The sequence below is a fragment of the Mastomys coucha genome, unplaced genomic scaffold, assembly GCF_008632895.1.
Source record: "Mastomys coucha isolate ucsf_1 unplaced genomic scaffold, UCSF_Mcou_1 pScaffold14, whole genome shotgun sequence".
NCBI lineage: Eukaryota > Metazoa > Chordata > Mammalia > Rodentia > Muridae > Mastomys > Mastomys coucha.
In genome coordinates this window covers 99933310-99954936 of record NW_022196896.1, presented here as the reverse complement: position 1 = coordinate 99954936, position 21627 = coordinate 99933310, and the positions used below count along the sequence as shown (strand labels likewise).

The following is a 21627-nucleotide window of genomic DNA, read 5'->3' as shown; positions in this document are numbered from 1 at the left end:
CTGCAATCAGGATCAGCACAGCAGTTGTCTCCTGTGGCCTAGCTTCTTGGCACATGGGTACTGCCTTCACCTTGTGTCCTCATGGGGTCTCCCTCCTTGGCCTGTGCCCGGATATCTTCCTGTAAGGACAATAGGCTATACTGAGCCCGGGCTCACCTCAGTGGACTTACTTAGTTACCTCTTTAAGGACCTTGTCACTGGGCACATTTCAGGGGACTGGTTTGGATTTTCACATGCCAACTTGAGGGCTATTATTCAGCTATAACATGAGGTGGAATTAGCCCAGACACAAAAAAAAGGCAAGCATGTGATTGGCCTTTCATGAATATGTCTGTCATCAAAACACAGATGTCCTGGTTTCTGTCATACCAGATAGCACAAGACCTTCCGTAGCTTCCAGGATATGTATGTGGGTCCTCTCCCCAGCAGAGGCAACCCCTGCAGGTGACCTCCAGCTCAGTTTAGCTCAGTATTGAACCAGACACTGTGGTGTGCTGCATAGGTTGGGTACTAGGTCCCCAGGACTGCCCTCTGTCCTGTAGATCTCAGTTCCAAACTCCAAGGTGTCTTTGTGTTTCTGACCAACTGGGTGTCAAACTGAGATTCATCTGACCCTGCTTTGGGTGCCATAAATTGGCTGTAGTGGCCTGCCCAGTAGACTTGGGAGGCATGGTTTGTGGTGTATCAGGAAGATTTTTGATGAAGGATTCAGGTGATGAGGGTATGCAGGGTGAGCGGTTGGGGAGTGAGGGGCGTGCTTCTCTCCAGGAATTTAAGCTCCACTCCCAAAGCCTATCCTTTGGGGTTTGTGTGAAACCTTGTTGCAAGGTTCTGATTGTTCACAGTCTGGGTGGCAAACCCAGGAAGGCCTCTGTGAATACTCTTCTTGGCCTCTCTGGGCCTCATTCCATTCTTTGTAATGAAGAAAGTCCTGTGTCCTACTGAAGCACGAAGGGTCAGATGTCCTGTGGCCAGCTCCAGGATAGAGGGTCCTGGAAGATGAGAGTTTGTGTGGCTTGCCTTGGTGGGATAGTAATCTTGCTTCCTGGGATCTGCCTTGGTCCATGCCCTCCCCATCCCTCATGTATCTATCATCAGATCATAGTGGTCTCTGGGGTAGGCAGCAGAAGAAGTTAGATGTTATGGAGTGGGGAGGGGAACAGAGGACTCATTATTCAGTGGGGGTGGTGTGTTAGATGATGAAAAGGTTCTGGAAGTAGGTAGTGGCTAGTATGTCATTGTGGATATACTCAAAGCCACCTATTTATATGTTTAGAAATGCTTACATGATACTTTTTATTTTAAAAATTCATCATCAGCTAGGTGGTGGTGGCACACGCCTATAATCCCAGCACTTGGGAGACAGAGGCAGACGGATTTCTGAGTTCGAGGCCAGCCTGGTCTACAAAATGAGCTCCAGGACAGCCAGGGCTATACAGAGAAACCCTGTCTTGAAAAAAAAATCATCATCATCACCATTACCATCACCACCATCATCATCATGGTTCAGGGTCCTGAATCCAGCATCTTGCATATTCTAGTCAAGAGTTCTACCATTGAGCCACATTTCTAGCCCCCAAGATGGAACTTTTTATGTTATATATATTTTTACTACAGTAAAAAGGGAGAGGAGCAATGAGACAGCTCAGAGGGAAACGACTCTTGATGCCAAACGCCATGGTTCTATCTCACACTTTGACCTTCATACATGTGCTGTGGCATAGATGAGTCCAAGATACACACATGCACACACACACACACACACACACACACACACACAGACAGACACACACACGTCTAAAATTATTTGCATTAGAAGAAGCTGGTGGAAGGAGGCTCTTGAGCCAAGTATATAATCATGCAAACCCACGATTCCATCACAGGGAAGGCTAAGGCAGGAAAGACAGGGTTCCAAGTTTGTGTTGTCTATATAATAAGACCCTGCTTCAACTAGCCACCACCAAATAAAACAAGACAAAACACAGACCCAGCAAATATTAGGAAGAAAACCCAAGATAGTGTTTCTATCCAATTCTGTGAATGCTGGACCCCAGACTGATGAAATTCTAGGTAGGAGTATATGAACATTTCTGTACAGCTTCTTGGGTCAGGGGCCACAAGTATGGGGACTCTTGTGGATGACCTGGCTAGTTTTGGAATCTGGAGTTTTATGTAAGCAAGGCTGAGAACTTAGGTTTTTATTATGGCTTTGGGGACATGAGTGCCACCCAACTGGGGCCCAGGTCTTTCCCTTTCAGAGTAGTGAGGTAATGAAAGGAGAAATGCATGGGTGTCTGTGTGGTTTGTGCTCTATGAAGAGCTGGGTAGGTATGGAGCAGAGCAAGCTCTTACCTCTGCCCAGCTGTGGCTTCACTTTCTCATCAGCGGGCCCAGGCCCTCGTAAGCCCTGGATGAGTTGTCATACTGCACCCGAGTCATGGCTGCTGGAGAGAAGTGTGGTGATAGTGGCTGCTGCTGCTGCTGTGAATTCTTGTCCTTTGTCTTTCATTTGGGGACATGGGGCATTAGGTTGGTTCTGACCAATTCCAGAGGGCTGTTGGGGTGCGTTGGGGGAGGGCAGCTCACCTGAGACTGACCACCTGTGTCTGGAATCCTGGGTGCCTAGCCTGGAGGTGAGGTCATAGCAGGGCTGTCATCAGAGCCCCTGAAGACAGCCCAGGGCCCTTAAGTCCCCTGAAGCCCATGGAATCAGCCACTGATGATGGCAGGAGTGTGGGGCTGTTGAGCACAGGCCATGGAGTGGTACGGCCCCTGGTTCTCCTGGCACATTCTGGGCTCCTGAGAGGGTGGCCAGGGGCCAGGGTGCTGGAGAGGAGAGACAGGCAGCCTTTTAAGGAAACATTTCTGTGCCTCAGGAAGAAAAAAAAAAAACAAGAGGGAGACCAGAAGGTCTGAGACATAGAAGTCCATGGGCCAACAGCCATGGCCCAGTTAGCTATAGGCCCCAGGGTGGAAAAGCCCTTAAGATACAGCATTGCATGGGGGCGTGATTGTACCCCATTAGTGCTGGTTCTTAGTGGGTAGGTACATCTACCTTGGGAGTTGAGGGTGAACGCTGGGGAAAGGGTCCAGAGTTAGGACGGGACCTGAGAGAGAGACCCTCTGTGCATCTCAAAGCCACTGCCCACTTTTATGGAGCGGAGGCCAGTTTGGGCTCTGGAAGCCCCGGCAGCGCTGACCTCCATAAACCAAGACTGTCTATCTGCATTGCCGAGGATGGAGCTCAGCCAGGATGTGACCCAGAAATTTTACCCAGATCCTGTGAAGATCTGATGAGTTGGAAGGGGGTCTCTGAGAGCCTGGGGTACGTTTTCACAGACCCATGGTGGGGTCAGCTTGGGACTGTAAGGGACGGACAGCTGTATATGTAACCTGTGGCTGAACCCTGGCTGTTAGTCAGGATGCCCATAGGGAGCTCTGGAGGCCTTCTCTCTCCTCCCCATCTTTGCTCCCACTCTGAGCCTTGTTCCCCGAGGAATCTCTTCTAAAACATTTACCTCTAGCTCTGTGCTCATGTGAATCAGGAAGAGGGCTTTGGGCTCTCTTTGCACCCCTCATTCTCAGATAGGAAGGGCCGTGAGCCATCAGACCTCTTCATATCAAATCTTGGGACCCAGATTGCCCGGGTCCATTTCCCAGCCTCACATCTGCTGTGTGACCTTGGGTGAATTGCTTACCCTGTCTGTGCCGCACACCTCCCAGGGGAGGTAACACTAGAGTCTGCCTTTCTGGTTATTGAGAGGGCAAAAGCACTTTATTTAGCAACATGCCTGCCAGGTGGTACCAGCTCCGTCAGTGTTGGTATGTTACAAGCAGGATGGGGTTGCCTACAATCTGGAAGAGGCAAATGCCTCTCCAGCCACCCTCTGTCTCTCTGTGGGCCTCTGGCCTGGTGCTTGGGTGAGGAATCAGAGCCAAGGTTGAGTACTGAGATCCAAGAAAAATGTGTTGGCTGGAGAAAGGAACGCACTGGCCTCTGACACGTGCCCTGCTAATTGTCAGGGTGGTGTGGCCATTGAGCCCTCCTTCCTCTCTCCCTCCTCTGGAGGCCCGGGTTGCCATGACCCTGGCTCAGAGAAGGGTGGGGATGAACTGATAGTGATAGTTCCCTTCCTATGGGCGCTGTCTCCCTCCTAGGCTCTATACCTGGAAGATCTGGCCAATCCCAGCCTGTGGGAGCCTCCCGCCAGCTCTGAGTTCGGATGCACCACTGGCAATGGGGGGAAGAGCAGGGAATGGGCTTTTCCTTTCCTATGGGTCTAAGTCATGTTTTTCAAATATTTTAAGCCCATCTTTTGCCAACCCTCCAGGAGAGTGTGTTATGTTTGATAGGATTTAACTTGGGAGGGGTTTTGGCATTTCACGTCTGTGGTCTGGTCTGAGCCGTTACAGGTGACCTTCTGTAGAGCTCTCCCTGTACCCCATGGAAGGCTGACCTCTTGAGAATGGTATAAGAGTGGGCTCGGGAGACCCAAGGGCTGCTGGGACAGAAGCTAACAAGGACTTTCTTTACCTCTCTCACAGGTGGCTGCCCCTTGCGTTCCTCCATCCAGCCATGAACTGGTGGTGAGTGACAGCCTTCTCTTCTCTTTTCAGTCTCTCCCACGGATCGGGAGCTGGGTTGGTGGGGTGGAGAGGGTTGAGGGCTTTGGGCTGAGGCTGGTGGGAAGAAATGAGTCATGAGGTCCCTCCTGACGTGATGCAGGGCCTGCTCTGTGTGTCTGGAGATTTGAGGTCTTCAGGAAAACCCATAAAAGGCCATCTTGTATATCCCCGAGCCTGGCTAGGTTACTGTTATTCTAGGGCTTGGAGGGCGAGGGCGCGCTGTGGTATCGCCTCCCACACTCCTGGCTGTAGGTCTTGAACCCTTCAGCTGGAGGCAGAAGGATGGATGGTGTTTCCCGGACCAGCAAGGAGGTGGTGCCCTCTGCTCCTCTCCTCAGCTTTGCTATGTCCCCATGATTCTGTTTTTCTGCTTTTATGGCCCTCATCCCCCTCTTCCCTGTCAGGTTTCCAGAACAGTTCGGACAGGGGCAGGACCTCTGTGAGTTGTGGGCTGTGGAGCTGGCCTGCTGCAGACTCATTCCAGCTGGCCTGCTGCGTGCGTTTCCTAAGTCCATAGCCTTGTCTCACTCTGCTGCCTCCTGGGGACGGGACAGGTCAGCTCTGAGGACTGCAGAAGGGCTGTGTGTGTGTGTGTGTGTGTGTGTGTGTGTGTGTGTGTGTGTGTGTGTGAGAGAGAGAGAGAGAGAGAGAGAGAGAGACAGAGACAGAGACAGAGACAGAGACAGAGAGACAGACAGAGAGACAGAGACAGACAGAGACAGCCTGAGACAGAGAGACAGACACAGATGGACAGAGTAGGAACATGCAGAACATGCAGAGGGGCTCCATGTGGGCCAGATCTGCTGGGCTGCGGGGGAATACCTATGGTGGTGCTTGTGTTGGGAGGAGTTTGGTTGTTGGCATCTTTCACGACTGTGTGGTCACTTGCTCAGCTTAGGAATGGGACACACAGTCTGGCCATCTAGTTTCCCTTTGTTTCAGCCCTAACTTGTCTGCGATTGTAGCCTGCTCCCTTCTTTCTCTGTGCATCTTGGGTTTCCCAGGGATACTCTTGGACTCTCAGACTCCTGGCTGCCTTGAAGCCATGTCACCTCTGCTCACTCAGGCCAAGATGCAGAGACCTGGCTCCCCAAGCCAGCTTCTCCTAGGCTTTGGCTGCCACACTGCGACCTCCAGATGTGGAGTATTCATTTCACAGATCCCTGTAGTAACAGCAGGGTAGGGGGAGAGCTGTGAATGGGACTGGCTGAAGTGGTCTGGCTAGAAACCTTGCCAGGATCACAAAGGCATACCATGCACGTACCAGAGGAGAGTGGTGGGCAGAGAATACTGATGGCTCTGTCATCTGTCCTGAGCTACTGCCTAAGAGCTAAGTACAGAATGTCCTTGGCTGGTTGAGAAGGCTGAAGGTAGGTCCAGGGTTTAGGGACCATGAGGCAGGGGCCAGCATCTGGCTCATGAGCCTTGTTTACAGAGCAAGGTCCAAGGTCAGGACAGAAGGGCAAAGGACAGCGTTCCAGCTGGAGCCTGTAGTTAGGAGCTGGAAGGACTGTCTGCCTTTGAGAGGCACGTGTGCCAGGTAGGCTGTCTCTGTGTTTCTGGGTTGTGTCCACTTGCACAGTGGTCGTGGCCCTGCAGGAGTTTGGCTAAGCCATGTGCTGGTGAGGTTGGGGTCCGATGGTGGTGAGGGTCCTCAGAATCCACCTCCACAGCAGTAAGAAAGCTCCACTCCCCACTCCTGTGTCCTAGCACCCCAATTCCCAGATATTTATCCCTCCCCTATTCTCTGTTCTCCAACTTCTTGGCTTCAACTGAGTGACCCTGAACACATTACCTAGTCCCCACCTCTCTGCTTTAGAATGGGAGCTAGCAACAGTACCCACTCCACGAGGCTGGCAAGATCAAATGTCACACTAATACGCAATATATAATCCCAAAGCCAGAGGTGTACCACCTCACTTGGAGCAAAATCTTAGGTTCCTCCCCCGAAACTGCCCTTCCTTAGCTTCTCTATTTTTCCTCGCTCTGTTTTAGCTTCTCAGCCTCTGTGCTTCTGTGCTTCTGGCCTCTCACACACTATGCACCTTGCTTATCTACCTTTATCTTGCCTGAGGGGCTCCACCCACCAGGACAGGGACTTTTATCTTCGTACTCAGTAAGTATTCACACACGTGCACACTGGACACAGTTTAGGACTGTGTAGCTGGGGGTGGGGGTGGGGTTTGGATACTGCTGTGGCCCTCTGTCCCCTGCTGCCCGTGCTGAGTTCTTCACAGGGGGCCTGGGGCAGGCTACAACACTGAGAGGGAGACCGTGCGCTGCCCTGCCAGTGGGAAAGTGGCTCAGGGGAAACAAGGAGAAAGTCTGGCTCTCCCGGAGCACTCAGCACCTGCTTCCCTGAAGTGGGTGAGGCAAGCGCTTTGAGCAGGCTCTTAAGAGGGAGGAAAGGGTGGGTTCAGGATTTTCCTTCCTTTCGCTGCCAGCCTTCCCTGCCAGCCTCTGTAGCCACTGCTCCCTGGTTCCCAACTCGGTGTGTCCTGTTCATCTGTCTAATGGCATGGCCTGGCCTTGGTTTGGCTCTGCTTCCGATACCTTTCTTGCCAACCTTGGACGGATCCTAACCACCCTTCCCCTGATTCAGACCCGGGTTTTCTGCCCAGCTTCAGGCCCTGCTGGCCAAACATATTTTCCAGCCCGTGCCCAGGCTGGCTAGGGCTGAGCAGTTTAATGTTCAACTCCTACTTTCGTCTTACTCAACAGATGTGGTCCGAGGGACTGGGCAGAAGAATCCGGGGGTTGCTCCCTCCCGTGGGGTTCTAGGCAGGATGGAGTTAGGATGCCTGCCACAGACTCTCCTGACCCTTACAAAGAGCTGAAGTAACAATTTCTCAAGCCCTGAAAAGCTGATGATAGCTGAATGGATTGCCCACTGAGGTACCCCATTCCAGGCGCATGAGAACTGGCACCCAGAGACCTGGGTGGGGTGGCCATCATGGCTTCTGATGCTAAGCTGACTGCACACAGGGCTAGTACCCTGGACACTTGGGTAATGGGAGCCACAGCTTCCCCATGCCCTCCATCACCAGCTTCACAGTCGTGGGGTTGGAATGTCCTGTAGAATGACCTGCAGGTGAAGCTGGGGTAAGAATTGGGGTGTAGGGGAATTGGAGCACTTAAGGGCACATGGTTTTACCTGTAGTAATAACATAGCGGTCTTCCCCCGCCCCCCACACCTCCTTTCCCCATGTGAGGTTTGACTTTCCTCAGTTTCAGTTACCCGAAGTCAACTGAGGTCCAAAAACAGTAAGTGGAAAATTACAGAAATAAGCCATTCATCCACTTTAAATTGTGTGCCATTTCGGGTAGTGTGATGCAATCTGAAGATGTCTGTCCACTCTTGCCCAGTGAGTGCATGCAGGATGTGCTGTTTGCCGGTGAGTCAAGCGGTGAGCAGCAGCTTCTGCCCTCAGACAGACTACGGTGGTGTCGTGGTGTCGGATTGAAGTCACTGTTATGTGACTGATTAATATCCCCACGGTCCAAGAATTTCAAAGCTGGCCCATCAGGCAGGGCTAAGGGAAGCTGGTCCCCGTATATGAGGAGACAGCTCTCCACGTATGTACAGGATTTTATCCTAGCTGTCCTTTGGGCACCCACTGGAATCTTGGGGCAGCCCTGAGGGGGAGGGGGCCACTGCAACAGCCACAGGGAAATGCACTTGATGCAGTTTTGGATGTGGATTCAGGGAGGAGATGGGAGGCCACGAGATGGGTCAGAGTGGAAGTGAGCTTTTCCATTCACCAGCCTGCACCAGAGCTGTCCTCCCAGCACTGACAGCAACAAATATCACCATGACGTACGTGCACAGCACTCGTGGTTCTCAAAGCCTTTTCTGTGACTGTGGACAGGTGGGCTAGGGACCCACATGGGCACCTGGCAGCCTGTGTGCATCCTGGAGAGGCAGGTTGGGCCATTTACAGTGGTTAGATCAGGGCATTGGAAGGCTGACTGCCTTGTTTGCAGGTACAAGCTGGTAGTGGCTCACTAGAAGGGCACCCTGGTCTGTGTCCTTGGGGTTACCTGGGAACTCAGTTTGGGCTTCTTATGATCCCTACATCTCTGCTGTCCAGTGGGCTGGAGTGCTGAGAGAGGATCTATCATCTATTCAACACATTCAACTCCTTTATGTACCAACTCATGGCTCTGCATACAGGGTCTGTGACAGCCACTGCGTTCATGAGCAGAGGTGTTTTTTTTCGAGACAGGGTTTCTCTGTATAGTCCTGGCTGTCTTGGAACTTGCTCTGTAGACCAGGCTGGCCTCAAACTCAGAGATCTGCCTACCTCTGCCTCCTGAGTGCTGGGATTAAAGGCATGAACACCACTGCCTGGCCAGTAGCATTCTTTTATGCTAGAGCTGCCAGATTGTAAACAGTAACAGATCTTAAGAATTTTTTTAAAGACGATTTCTATTTGTGTGTGTGTGTGTATGTGTCTGTCTTTATGTGTGCATGCACATGTGTGTGTAGGTCCCTGAAGAGGCAGGAGAAGGCACTGGATCCCTTGTAGCTGGGGTTACAGCTGACTGTAGGTGTTAGGATCTGCACTCCAACCCTCTGGAAGGGCAGTGTCTTAGTTACTTTTCTACTGCCATGAGAAAACACCATGACCAAAGTGACTTATAAAAGAAAGCATTTACTAGGGGCTTATGGTTCTAGAGGGCTGGAATCAAGCAGGAAGCATGGCCGCAGGCAGGAAGGTACAATGCTGGAAAAGTAGCTAAGAGCTTATATCTGATATAAGCACAAGGTGGGGCCAAGGGGAGATAGAGTTAGAGATAGAGAGAGATAGAGATAGACAGAGACTGACTAAATGGGAATGACTCAGCTTTTCAAACCTCAAAGCCTACTCCAGTGACACACTTTCTCCAAAGAGGCCACACCTCCTCATCCTTCCCAAACAGTTCCACCAACTGTGGAACAAGCATTCAAATATATGTGCCAATGAGAGCCATTCTCACTCAAACTACCAAGCAGTGAGTGCTCTTAACTACTGAGCCATTTCTCCAGGGTGGATGCTAAGATTTTTAAAGTGCTAGTCAAAGGGATGCCCCCGGCCCCATTATAGGGTCTGGAATAGCAGACATTGGCTGCCTCATGTTAGAAGAGAATGACAGGAAACTGAGTGTGGTGACACATGTCTGTAATTCCAGTACTCAGGAGGTGGAAGCAAGAAGATCAGAAGTTCAAGGCCATCCTCAGCCACCTATTTATTGAATTTAAAGCTACCCTGGTCTATGATGAGCTCTTGTTTTTTTAAAAATAACAGAAAAGAAGGAGATGGAGAGAGTGACAGTGGGTGGGAAAACCAGTGACTAGCTTGCAAACTTCATCTTCTCTATCTAGAGCTGTCGGGGGTGGAGAGTGTGGGTAGGTGGGTGGGTGGAGGGGGGAAAGGCTTTTTGGTCTGATGAATTTAATCCCAGGGTGCTGAAAGGGGCATGGGTGGCCATCTTTAGAAAATCCTGGAAAATGGAGCCATGCCAGGAGGCAAGCTTGATCTGAGACTGACTTTCAAAGGGAGGGAGTCTGTGGGCCTGAGCTTCCCAAAGACCCCAGTGGCTGGTGATGGGAGGGGTTGTACAGCCCAATTCAAGCACAACTGAGAGTTGCATAGTCCAGAAGGGCTAAGAGCACGAGGCCATGCTTGGGGTGTTTGGACTTGTTTTCTATTTTTCCCCAAAGCAACATTTAGGAGGTGGAGATGGTCATGGGGATAGTTGGTTTGGGAGCCAGGAAGAGGTTTCAAACATCAGACATGGCCCATCTGGCTGTCTTGGGGATGGGGGGCTGATGTCTGCTGCTGGAGCCCCTCACTAGTCCCTGACACCCATTAGGTATAGGGGAGCAGCTAATGTTCCAGGGGTCTCCTCAGGCCCACTCACATCCTGTCTTTTCTCAGGGTAGGCAAGTGTCATGGTCCCCAGAGGTCAGAGGTCATAGCCTCTCTTTGACCACCCCTGGGAGAGGATCCTGCCTCAGCAGCCTGATGTTTGGGGCAGAGCTGTGCCCAGGAGGTATAAACCTGGCCTGGGATGCCTGACCAGGGTACCCAGGGTTGCCAGATCAGAAGGCAAGGCAGAGGGAAACCATACCAGAGAATGCATCAATGCCCAACTCTAGGCTCTCATCACGGGGAGCCCTGGGTTTCAGGAGAATAAATGAACTCATTTGTGCTCTACCTTGGAAAGCCTGATCCCTGTGGCCAGGCTGGTTTAGAGGAAGGAGTAGAGAGAGCTCTAGATGGTGGTAGGTCTAGATCACACAGCTTGGTACAAATTGCAGAAGCAAGCAAGCACATATGGCACAAATGTCAGCCAGCCTGCTCTTGCTGGGGGAAGAGTAGACCCTGCTACTTCGTGTATTACCTTGGTTTGGACTCCCACTTGGTGGCCCTGGCTGGCAAAAGGGGAGTGCTGCAAGATGGGGGTGGGAATGTACTCTCCTGAAGAGGAAAGGGCTGGCTGGGGACGAGAAACAGGGCCTCTTGACTCTGGGGCTAGAGAGTGAGAGGCCAGGCTTAGAGGAGTTTGCAGCCTGGGTGGAGAAACAGGACCTCGAGTGCTAAGCACTAAGGGCCATCATGGGTCCTTGAGCAGGCAGTTGACCCAAGGCAGGGTTTTAGAGTGGGAATCTGCTGCCAGTTGGGGGTGGCTTGGCAGGAAGGGGGCGGCAGGTGGAAGGGACTGGGGTAGACATCCAGCAGGGGCTTCAGGGGCTCTGGGCCAGATTAGCCCAAGGATGTGGAGGAGGCAAAACCGTATGGCAGACCTGGTCCTCTGGGAGAGGAGAGCTGTGATCAGAGGGAACACTCGGTATTCTATCCTGGCCCTGAGATGGGGCTGGTGAGGATGTCCTGGGTGTCCCAGCCTCAGCCCGTGGTATAGTGTTGGGTCCCTCTGGGTTGGCTTGGAGGAGGGGCTGAGGACAGGAATGGACTTGCTTGGCGCTCCTCTGGGGGTGTGGAAGTCAGCATAGCTTTGCACTTAATCACCAGAGCCTGTTCTTTTCCCCTTGATGGTTGAGTGTGTCTATGAGAGGCTGTGACCTTGGCAGCAACTTAACCTGAACATTTAGGTCAGCGTCCCTGCCACCTGGGCCTCTTGCCTGCCCAGTGTCCTGCTTCAGGCCCAGCTGTTCCTGTGCCCATTTTGTTGCCTCTTGTTGCTTTGGGGTGAAGCGTAGCAGGGACACAGGTTTGGAGGGCTGACCTGGGTTCACAGAGAAGTGAGCCCCCTTCTGGGAAATTGCCAGAAGAGGAGCCAAATGCTTCTTCTCCAGCCCCGAGACCTTGCCGTGGCTCAGGAAGCCTGGGCAGGCAGTTGACCCAAAGCAAGGAAGAGTCTCTGGCTTCCCTTGCCACTGCTGCTTCCTATAGGTTGCTGTTGTTAATATTTGTACTGAGAGGATGCCCTCACGGGGGTGTTAGGAGGCCGTGCCTCCAGTATGCAGCCCATTGTAGTACTCTGTTAAGTGTCCCCAAATGCTAAGCCTTGTCCCCTTGCCTCCCTGTCCCCAACCCCATATCTACTTATGGTTCTATTTTGGGAAAAAGTGATCCCAGAATAGCCTTCCCTGTGTCTTGGGTCTGAGCAATTCCAGTTCCTTCTGGTTCCTCTGCCTCCCAGGCCCTTCCCCCTCCAAGATAGGTAGTGCTGGGTGACCTCACAGATCATCAATGTGGTGGTAGCTGTGATGTCATGGGGTCCTTTTGGCTCCAAACTGCCCAGATTCCAGACTTCCCTTGGGACAAGGGCAGAGAGATCTGGCAGGCTAGAGCTGAGGGTTTGAAGTGTTCTGGACAGAATGTTCCTCTGGAGGCTGAGTCTGCACTCTGCACCCTCCCTCTTGCCCCGGAGCCCTGGGCTCAGGCTGGGGCATCCCCAAGCCCCAGCATTTCCTTCCTCTGAACAGCAGCCCACAGATACATTTTTCTCCTCCCCCAACCTAGCCTCCCTGCAGGTCACCAATGCATTCTACTACATGGTCCCCAGGCAGGTGGGCCAGCCTTTCAATCTCCCAGGAATGGTCCCCAGGCAGATGGGCCAGCCTCCCAGTCTTCCAGGATATGCTCTTCTTGGCTCAGGCAGCAGGGGTGGGGGTGGGGGTGTAGCATGTGCACAGAGAGGGAAAGACATGTGTGTCTGTTTCGGGGGAAACATTGAAGAAAGGATATGCAGCTTCCTTACCCACCCTGTGGTTCACAGCAAATTCAGGAAGTTCTCTGCTGTTTGATAGCAGCCTCTCCCACTGCTGTCCATTCCCCAGTTTCCCCAGGGAAGTACAGGAAAGAAATCTGCTCCTACTGGTGACCTGGGTAAAAGGTCTGCTGTGGGCAGCCTTTGGGGGCTCCAAAAGTGTGTCCTCTGCTGAATGGAACTAAGAAGGCTTAGTAGGAAACATGCTTGCTATGCAAGCATAGAGACCTGAGTTCCATCCCAGCACCATGTAAAACCAGGCACAGTGATGCTTGCCTGTATTCCCAGCACTGTGCAGTGACAGGGAGAGCCCTGGGGCTTGCTGGCCAGTCAGGGTAGCCAAATCAGTAAGCTCTACATTCATTGAGACCCATCTCAAAATAAGGTGGAGGGTGACGGAGGAAGATACATGATGTTGATCATCTCTGGTCTTCTCATCTGTGCACTCAAGTGCACGCACACACACACACACACACACCACTGTAGCTGACTTTGAGATGCACACGCACACACAGAGGGAGGGAGGGAGGGAGGGGGAGAGAGAGAGAGAGAGAGAGAGAGAGAGAGAGAGAGAGAGAGAGAGAGAGAGAGAGAGAGAGAGAGGCTGGGAGCCTATGAGGTTATAAGGGGCAGAGTTCAAATGCCAGCTTTCTACCTCTGCCCACTTCAGAGTCTTTCACTGTTCACTTGTCTCCCTGTGAGATGAGCCACAGTCACTTTCCAAGGAACCTTGAGGGCTGTAATGAAAACAGCAGAACCTAGTCCCTAGTCTGTTGCAAGTCAAAGCTGTTGTTCTTGCTTGAGCCTTGGAAAAATCTGCCTCAGGATCATGGCCACCATAGGGAGAGGCAGTGAGGCAGCTAGGTGCAAAGATGTGAGGAGTAGTCCCAGGGACAGGGATACTGTGCAGAATGCAAGACAGGTGTGCATGGGGGAGCCACCTTTGATTTCTAGACCTGGCCTTGCAGGGGTTAGGGATCCTGGGTGAGGCCAGCATTGTCCTTGTTTAGACTTCATGACAATCAGCCTCTGTAGCTGACTTTGAGATGCCAACTGACCCCAGGAGAGAGGCGGGGAAGTGACTGTGGGATTGGGCTCTGCAGGCTTGGGGCAGACTCTGTATTTATTTAAGATGCTGGCAGGTCTTCCATGTGTACCTCAGTTCCTGTCTATGGATCAGGGTGCAGGAGGAGGTAAAGTTTCAAGGCCCTCAAGTACTTGTCTTGGAGCAGCATGTGAGGATGTAGCACGCATGCGTGTGTGTCTGTGCATGTGTGCATGCGTGTGTACATATGGGGTCAAAAGGTCCTTACCTAAAACTAAACAAAGGTGAAGATGAAGGCTTTTTATATGTCCAGGGGACCTGGGATGCTGCTGGGTGCCAATCAATGCTGAGCATAGTAAGGTATCAGAAAAGAGAGCGAGGAGACTGTTATATACCACAGCTACTTCCCAAGGGCTCAGTGTGCTAGGCACTGGTCTATGCTCAGTGTGGGCATTGCTCACATTTCAGTGAGAGGCAGGATGTTCCAAAGGATGCTGTTAAATATAAAGCAGAGAGTATTGGAGAGCAGTGTGCTTTAAGAAGAAAGATCAGGGACTGGAGAGATGGCTCAACAATGAAGAGTACTTGCTGCTCTTGCAGAAGACCTGGGTTCAGGTCCTAGCACCCACGCCAGGTGACCAGCAACTCCAGTTCTAGATGATCTGATCCCCTTTTTTGGTCTCCACAGGTACTTGCATGCACATAGTACACATATGTACACTCAGGGGCATACACATCCATTAAAAAAAAAAGTTAACCTTTTTCTTTCTAAGACTAAAAGTCAACCAGAGAGTTAGTGTATGTGTGTGTGTGTGCCGTGTGTGTGTGTGTGTGTGTGTCCCTGTATCAGGGCTTGCACTTTGGTTTAATCAGGGCAGTTCTCTGAGGCTGCTACATCTGAATCCCCAGCTTCCCTGGTGGGTCCCAGGAGCTTTCCCACTGTACCATGTGAGCTTGGGCAGCCTTAGCTGACTCTGCCCAGCCGGGACCAGCCCCCTGCACTTTTCCATTCTCAGGTAGTCTAAGGCTGGTAGTGGCTAGTCCTGGAGAACTAGGGTAGAGGGGGTGCATGCATGCTGGGCTGGGGTTATGAACTCTGGAGGGCAGTCTGAGTGTTTGGAAATTTTTAGCTCCTTGGGAGACATGTGGGACAGTGTGTTGAAGGCATCTGACTGCTGGCGAGTCTTGCCTATGGCTGGCCTCCAGCTGGCAAGGGAAAGGGGTGGGGGCAGAGGGGACAGTGCTCAGATGATCGTTGGTAGGAAGGGCGAGTTTCTCTTGCTCTGCTGAGGCCTACTTTATACTAAAACCTTATGGCTCAGAGAAGGCTGACAGGCGTTTGAGTAGGGCTGAGTGGGTTCATCTCCATGTTGTGGGGAAATCCCAGGGTGACAGGTTAGCTGTAAGGGCTATCCTGTGCTGGAAGCCAGGCCCTCTTCATAGAGGCCTTTATTCTACTTGCCCAACATACATTCTACCAGGCAGCCATGCTGTTGGGCAGCAAGGACAAGCAACCTGCTTTCGGTCACCCTATAGTTAACAGCAGTCAGGTCACGGGCTGGGCTGTCTGCTTTTAGAGCCATCCAGGACCCTGCTGGAGATACACATTTCTGGTCCCTGCAGCATGTGATCATCCAGAAGCCCTAGGTCGGTGGGACACCCAGTGCCAATGGCCTTTCAGGTGGCCACAGTTCCTTCCTGGAGTGGCAGATAGAATGCTAGGAACATTGGGGAGGTGAGCCTGGCCTAGGAAACTCCAATTCCTCACCATTCACTCTTCTGGACGCTTTTAGGATGAAGGCCCGGTGTTGACTCGGGTGGAGGGAGGATGGCAGGGATGGTCTATCCATGCTGTTTATTGATGGCCGGCTTCTGGTCCCCTTGGTCCCTGGCATGAGGTAATTTCTACTAAGTTGATCAAACTGTCATGATGATTACTTTGGATTGAAGGTAGACCAAGAATCCACAATAAGGGCTGGAGAGCTGGCTTAGCAGGTAATAGTGTGCATCACTCACACAGGAGACCTAAGTTCAGTTCCCAGCGCCTTGGATAACTTCCAGCCACCTGTAAATCCAGTTCCAGAGATATGATGCTTCTGACCTGTATGAGTTCCTGCACTCGTGTGAACAAAGCCACACCCACATATACGCACATGCACATGATTCACATAATAAAAACAAATATTAAATTACCCAATTAACTGTGGTTGGATAAACACAGTGTATATAGGGCTAGAGTAGACCATTCCTTTAGGAAAGCACGGATGGGAAGGCTAATGGGGTACCACATGGAGTATAATCAAGAGCTTCCTGGAGGAGGGAGCCTGCCAAGGAGGAGGAGAAGGCGTGGTGTGTAGTGAGCATGGGAGTGCTTTGTGCATGCATGCGTGTGTGTGTGTGTGTGTGTGTATGTGTGTGTGTGTGTGTATGTGTGTGTGTGTGTATGTGTGTGTGTGTGCATGTATGTGTGTATGTATGTGTGTGTGTATATATTTGTGCATGTGTGTATGTATGTGTGTGTATGTATGTATGTGCGTGTGTATATATGTGCATGTGTGTGTATGTGTGTGTGCATGTGTGAGTATGTGTGTGTGCATGTATGTGTGTGTATGCGTGTGTGCGTGTGTGTGTATGTGCATGTGTGTGTGTGTGTGTGTGTGTGTGTGTACCATAGGTACCAAGGGTGAGGCCAGCAAGTCATTGGAGAGCTGGGACTTGGGCAGTATTTGTCAGGCTCTGATCCCAGGAGCCCATGCTTTTGGGCCTCTCTCATTGTGTCTTCTGTGTGTTTTCTGGGGCTAACAGGCCTCTGCTTCTTGCCTCTGTGGGTTCTTGCCTTAGATAGGCACAGTGGAGGTGAAAGCCCTGGGAAGATGGAGCAAGAGTAGTGTTTTGTCCTGTTGTCCCCATTGATGGGGGTCTGAGGCTTGGATGGGCACCTAGTGTGGTCAGGTAGAACCGGGTGGCTCTCTTGCTAATAAGATGGTGATTCATTTTGCAAATGCTGCTTCTGCAGCTTGGGACCAGCCAAGTGACGTCATGGAGCTTGGGACTGTGCCCTTGTTACCACTCTGACAGCCAGCATCTCTGCCAAACTCACACTATTTTCTCTTTGTCCCTAGCCCATCACCACGGAGAGCATACCCAAGAATGTAGTAGATGTGGTGAGTGATAACCCACTCAAGAGGCGGGTGCTGGGAGGAGGTTGCAGGGAGGTGGGTTTGGAGTCTGGAGGAAGGGTACTGATGACCTTGGAGCCTATGTCCAGCCATGGGATATAGGGGTGAGGCTGACAGAGAGGAAGAGAGTGGGGCTCTGAAGGAGATCGGGGATTAAATTTGTAAGAAATAAGCTAAATGGCTCGGGCCTGTAAACCTAGCATCCAGAAGACTAAGGCAGGAGGGTTACCTCAGTTTTAGGTCAGCTTGGGCTATATACTGAGACCTCTTTTTAAAAAAAGTAGAAAAGAAGGGCAGGGGTAACCCTCAGTCATGGGAGTGCCCGTGCAATCATGGACCTGTGAGCCCAGTCCCCAGAAACCACCTGGGAAAAAGCAGTCCAGTGTGGTGACCCATGCTTGTAACCACAATGCCGGGCGGGGGAGACAGGTGGATCCTTGGGTCTTGTTGGCTAGCCTCGACTATGTGACAAATCCCAGGTTAGTGAGAGACCCTGCCTCACATGCCAGGGTAGGAAGGGGTAGGACCTGTCTGCGCGCGCGAACACACACACACACACACACACACACACACACACATACACAAAGAGAGTAGAGGAGACGCAGAATATGAGAAAGCCAGGCAGACTTCCCATCAGTCTTTTGGGCTACATGGGCAGAGAGAGTTTTCTCCAGGCTGGAAGAAGAAGATGAGAAGAATTGGGGTGGGGGGGGACGCTATGGTAGGGAAACTGAGGCTGGAAGAGGTGTCTGATGGGAAAGGCTACCTTGAAACCATGGGCTGGAGGCAAAGGCTCTCCCTGTGAGGCTTCAGGTGAGGGAGAACCTGTCTGGTCCTCCCTTTCTCATCTTCAAAATGGATGTGTCCCTCGGGGTGGGCCTAAAGGGGAGTGTTTATGTCTCCCTGATGGGCCTTTGAGTGGACAAACAGACATTCAAGTAACACAAGTACACCCTCATCCCCCAACCTTCTGCTACTCTTTTGCCCTCTGTCCTGACCACGGCAGGCAGGAAGGAATTCTGGAACCTTCTACTGTTCATCTCACCTCTCTCTGACGTTCCCTCCTCTGCCTACAGGGGGAAGGAGACTGCTGGCGTGGAAGTTCTCCGAAAAACCTGGAGGAGGGCGTGAGTATGAGGAGGGTCAGGGCCAGGGAGAATGAGGCAGGGGGCTGCCCTCAGACCTGCCTTGTGGATACGCCTCCCATAGTGCTGGGGAAAGGGAAGGCTCTCAAAGTCATTGCTAGGGCTCCGACTCTGGTCATCTTTCTCACTATGCCATGACAGTCCTGGGTGGGGAGGAACAGAGGGGCAGATCTGAGAGCCAGGTCTGGTGGAGGGCAGAATTGGGAAGGGTGAGAAACAGGGCTAGGGTGAAGGGACGCTGGGCTCTTAAGATGACCCTTAGATCCAAGAGACATTGTCTCTGGAAATGGTGACTGCTGTGGCTTTTTCTTCTTCTGACTCAGGACTCTGTCTGGAAAAGGGGTTATCTGGTCCTGGCTCATTTTGTCTTCAGTTTTACAAGAGGAGTCAAAGGACATGTTTCTTAATCGGAAGGGACTTAGGCCAGGGGGCAGGAGCCCCTGCTCTCTGTTGGGGGGCTGGCTTGTCTCCACACACCCCTGGTAGGCCCCACAGGGCCTTCACCCTCCTCAGGTCTTTTCTGTCCTGTGCCCCATGCTGGCCCCTCCGTCCACTCCAGGCCTGGAGAGGAACAGGGAGTGGTTTTGGCGGTTGGCACAGGGGGAGCTGTTGATGGCACGAGGCCCTATCATCTGACAGCTGCCTGGCCTCTGGTAGGGAGGGCCCCGCAGGGAGGGGCTGAGTAGTAGCAGCTCCCGAGGGTGGCCCACCGACACTGCTGTACCATCCTGGGCCGCCATAGGCCCAGCCATAAGGAGTGGAGCTGTCTGGGGGCCGTAAGGACTCCTAGGTTGGGGGAAGGCGCTGTGGAGGTACGTGCCTCAAAAGGTTCAGGATGCTTTTGAGACTTTAGTTTTGTGTGTGGTGTTGCAAAGGATGGACCATCTTGAGGCACACCCAGCTGGGACGGGTGCTCAGTCAATATTAGCCTGCCTGCCATCCTGCCTGCCGTTATTTCTTTTAGGGACCAGGAGGTTGTATGGCTTCATGACAAGGTTTATGGTAGATGCTGTGGCTTCGTGTTATAGACGAGGAAGCAGAAGCCTGAGATATTCCTTGGATGTCTCTGAATGCGTGTCATCCAGGCCTCTTAACCCCTGGCCTGGGGATACAGTGGGAGCCTCTGAATCATTACTTTTAGCCGATGTTCTGGGTGTGTTTACATTTTGTCCTAGGACTTCTGACCCCTGCATCCCTAGTCTGGGCCATATGGAGTCCATAAACTAGAGCCAAGCCAGAACAAGTAAGGTTAGACATGTAGAAGAGCTATTGACCCTAAGGGCATGTTTGACCTTGGTCTTAAGGAAGAAAGAGGCGGCGGCCACTTAGCTGTGGTTGATGGCATCCTGGTTTAGAGTTTAGGTTAAAAACTTGGTGTGTGATCGGGGAGTCTGTAGGTGGTCATGTGTCAGGGTGGTGCCTTGTCTGGAGGGAGGAGGGAGGAGAAAATGTCTCAGTAAAGGAGTTGGAAGGAGGGCAAGGAGGAGAGCAGATTCCAGAAAGGTCTGCTGCTACAGAGGAGTGGGAACCCCACTGTCAGGCTTCCAGACATCTGTTGTAGGTTGGGTGACCCAGGGCTGCAGGAATGGTCCCCTGGCTGCCTGGGTCTTTGCTGTGTTCTGGGCAGGGGAGGGAGAGAGCAGCTCAGGGTACTAGCCTGTTTGTGAGGTGTTTCCTGCTCGGCCTCTTCAAGGCAGTTTCCTCCAATGGAGCTGGTGCTCAGTGGAGGCTGCAGAGGCGAGAGCTGTGTCGCACTTTGTTTTGGAAAAATCCAAGTGGTGGGCAGGAAGGGGGAGGGAGAGGAAGGGGGTGTGGCAGCAGGGCCTGTGTGGGGGGCACTCAATCCTAGGAGATGCAGGAATGAAGGGCTGGGCTCTGGCTGCCTTACTCGACCCCTGGTATTCACTGGCAGACCCACCTCTCAGCTTGGTCTCTGGGGACCTAGGTTCAGGAAACAGTTTTTTTTTTCTCCTCTGTCCAGAGGTGTTTTGTTTGCTCGTGGATCTGAAAGGAAGGCAGGATTTCTCCCAGCCTCTAGCTGCCAATAAGGCCCAATGGAGACCTGAGGTTCACATAGCTTGTGCTGCATGGATATGCTATGGGGAACAGAAGGTGGCAAAGAGGAGCCCCAAGCTGCAGGCCTGAGCTATTCAGGAATGTCTGAATTATGATCGGCTCCTGCCTGCAGGGAGAACCAAGGCAAAAGGAGTTGGTGCCCGCAGCGCGGGCAGGAAGGATGCGGGTTAGATATAAGGGGGACCATCCTGACAGTGAGGAAAGCCGCTGTTTGGGGGAGGCTGTGGAATGCTCTTTCATGGAGGCCTTTCTGCAAAGGAGAGACGGGTTTGGAGATTAGAATAAGGGAGAGTTCTGTTTGGTGCTCAAGGAGTTGGATCAAAAGTTCTATTATTGGTCTGTCTTGGGAGGAGTTAGTAGGAAGTTAAGAGTTTTGAGATTCCCTAGAGGGGAAAAGAATGGGATTACAGGCAGGCAAAGAATTTATTTTCCTTTTAAAAATAAACCTTCCCCAGGGACTCCAAGTGGGGCAGGTAAGAGATTTCTGAGCCCTGTGTTGTACCCGTTTTACCGATGAGCATGTGAGACTAGGCTGCTGTACCTCTCACTGGGTGGATTGACGGTTATCTTCACCATACAGAATGAGGGTGATTGATGGTTATCTTCACTATACAGAATGAGGGTGAGGCTTGGGCCTCTCTCCTTCTACTCCCAGGTGTCCAAAACACAGTCAGCCAGTGAAGGGATGTCCGCCGTGAGGGGGGCACAGAGCTGACTCCAGGCCTCAACTTACCCTGCTGTCTCGTAGGGAGTCAACAAGAGGGGTGTGCTTGTTCCTGGCTGCCCCTCTACTGATCTCCTGAGCTCGTGACGAGTCCACAGTCCCTGTCCATGCAAGCTTGCTTTCTGCTGGCGAGGGTCATGTGTCCCCAAACCCTGCAGAAAACAGGAAGCCCTGCTGGTAGGAGGGCAGTCCAGCCCTGTGATTCATCAGGGGGTGACAGTCCAGCTGTTGGTCCCTATCCCCTGTCCAGGGCAGTTTCCCCTATTCATCTCTGTCCCAGCCACCCCGCTGTATAGAGTGTTTGGACTTTTCTTATCACACCTCTGGAGGCAGCAGGGCCAGACTCTGTTTGGGCCAAGTATTTATCGTCCAGTCGGGAGTGAGGAATGTGGAGTGTTATAACCTTGGCTAGAGGGTGGTGGGGAACTGGACTGGAAACCTGGTCTCTGGGTCTTGTGCATCCCTTACCCTGTATCTTCAGAGGCTCTCTGCTCTGCTTGGCTCTCCAGTTCTTTCGGCAGCCCTGGGCTCAATTGGTCTATTGTCTTCCTCCAACTCCTTGTGTGTGCCCCTGGCCCTGATCTTGGCGGCACCCGTAAGCTTTGGCTAAGTTGT

The 21627-nt window shown here is 52.2% G+C and overlaps 1 protein-coding gene across 9 annotated transcripts in view; it reads left to right on the top strand.

Moving 5' to 3' along the window:
- Window positions 1-21627, top strand: part of Tns1 (tensin 1) — a 218521-nt gene that overhangs the window by 105055 nt on the left and 91839 nt on the right. For 8 of the 9 annotated variants that reach the window (XM_031367908.1, XM_031367905.1, XM_031367910.1 and 5 more), the window contains 3 exons: window positions 4546-4587; window positions 17011-17052; window positions 18144-18194. In XM_031367908.1, coding sequence (XP_031223768.1) covers window positions 4546-4587; window positions 17011-17052; window positions 18144-18194 — 135 coding nt within the window. Of the gene's footprint in view, window positions 1-4545; window positions 4588-17010; window positions 17053-18143; window positions 18195-18896; window positions 19025-21627 lie in introns of those variants that run through there. The other variant, XM_031367914.1, reaches the window with a different exon arrangement.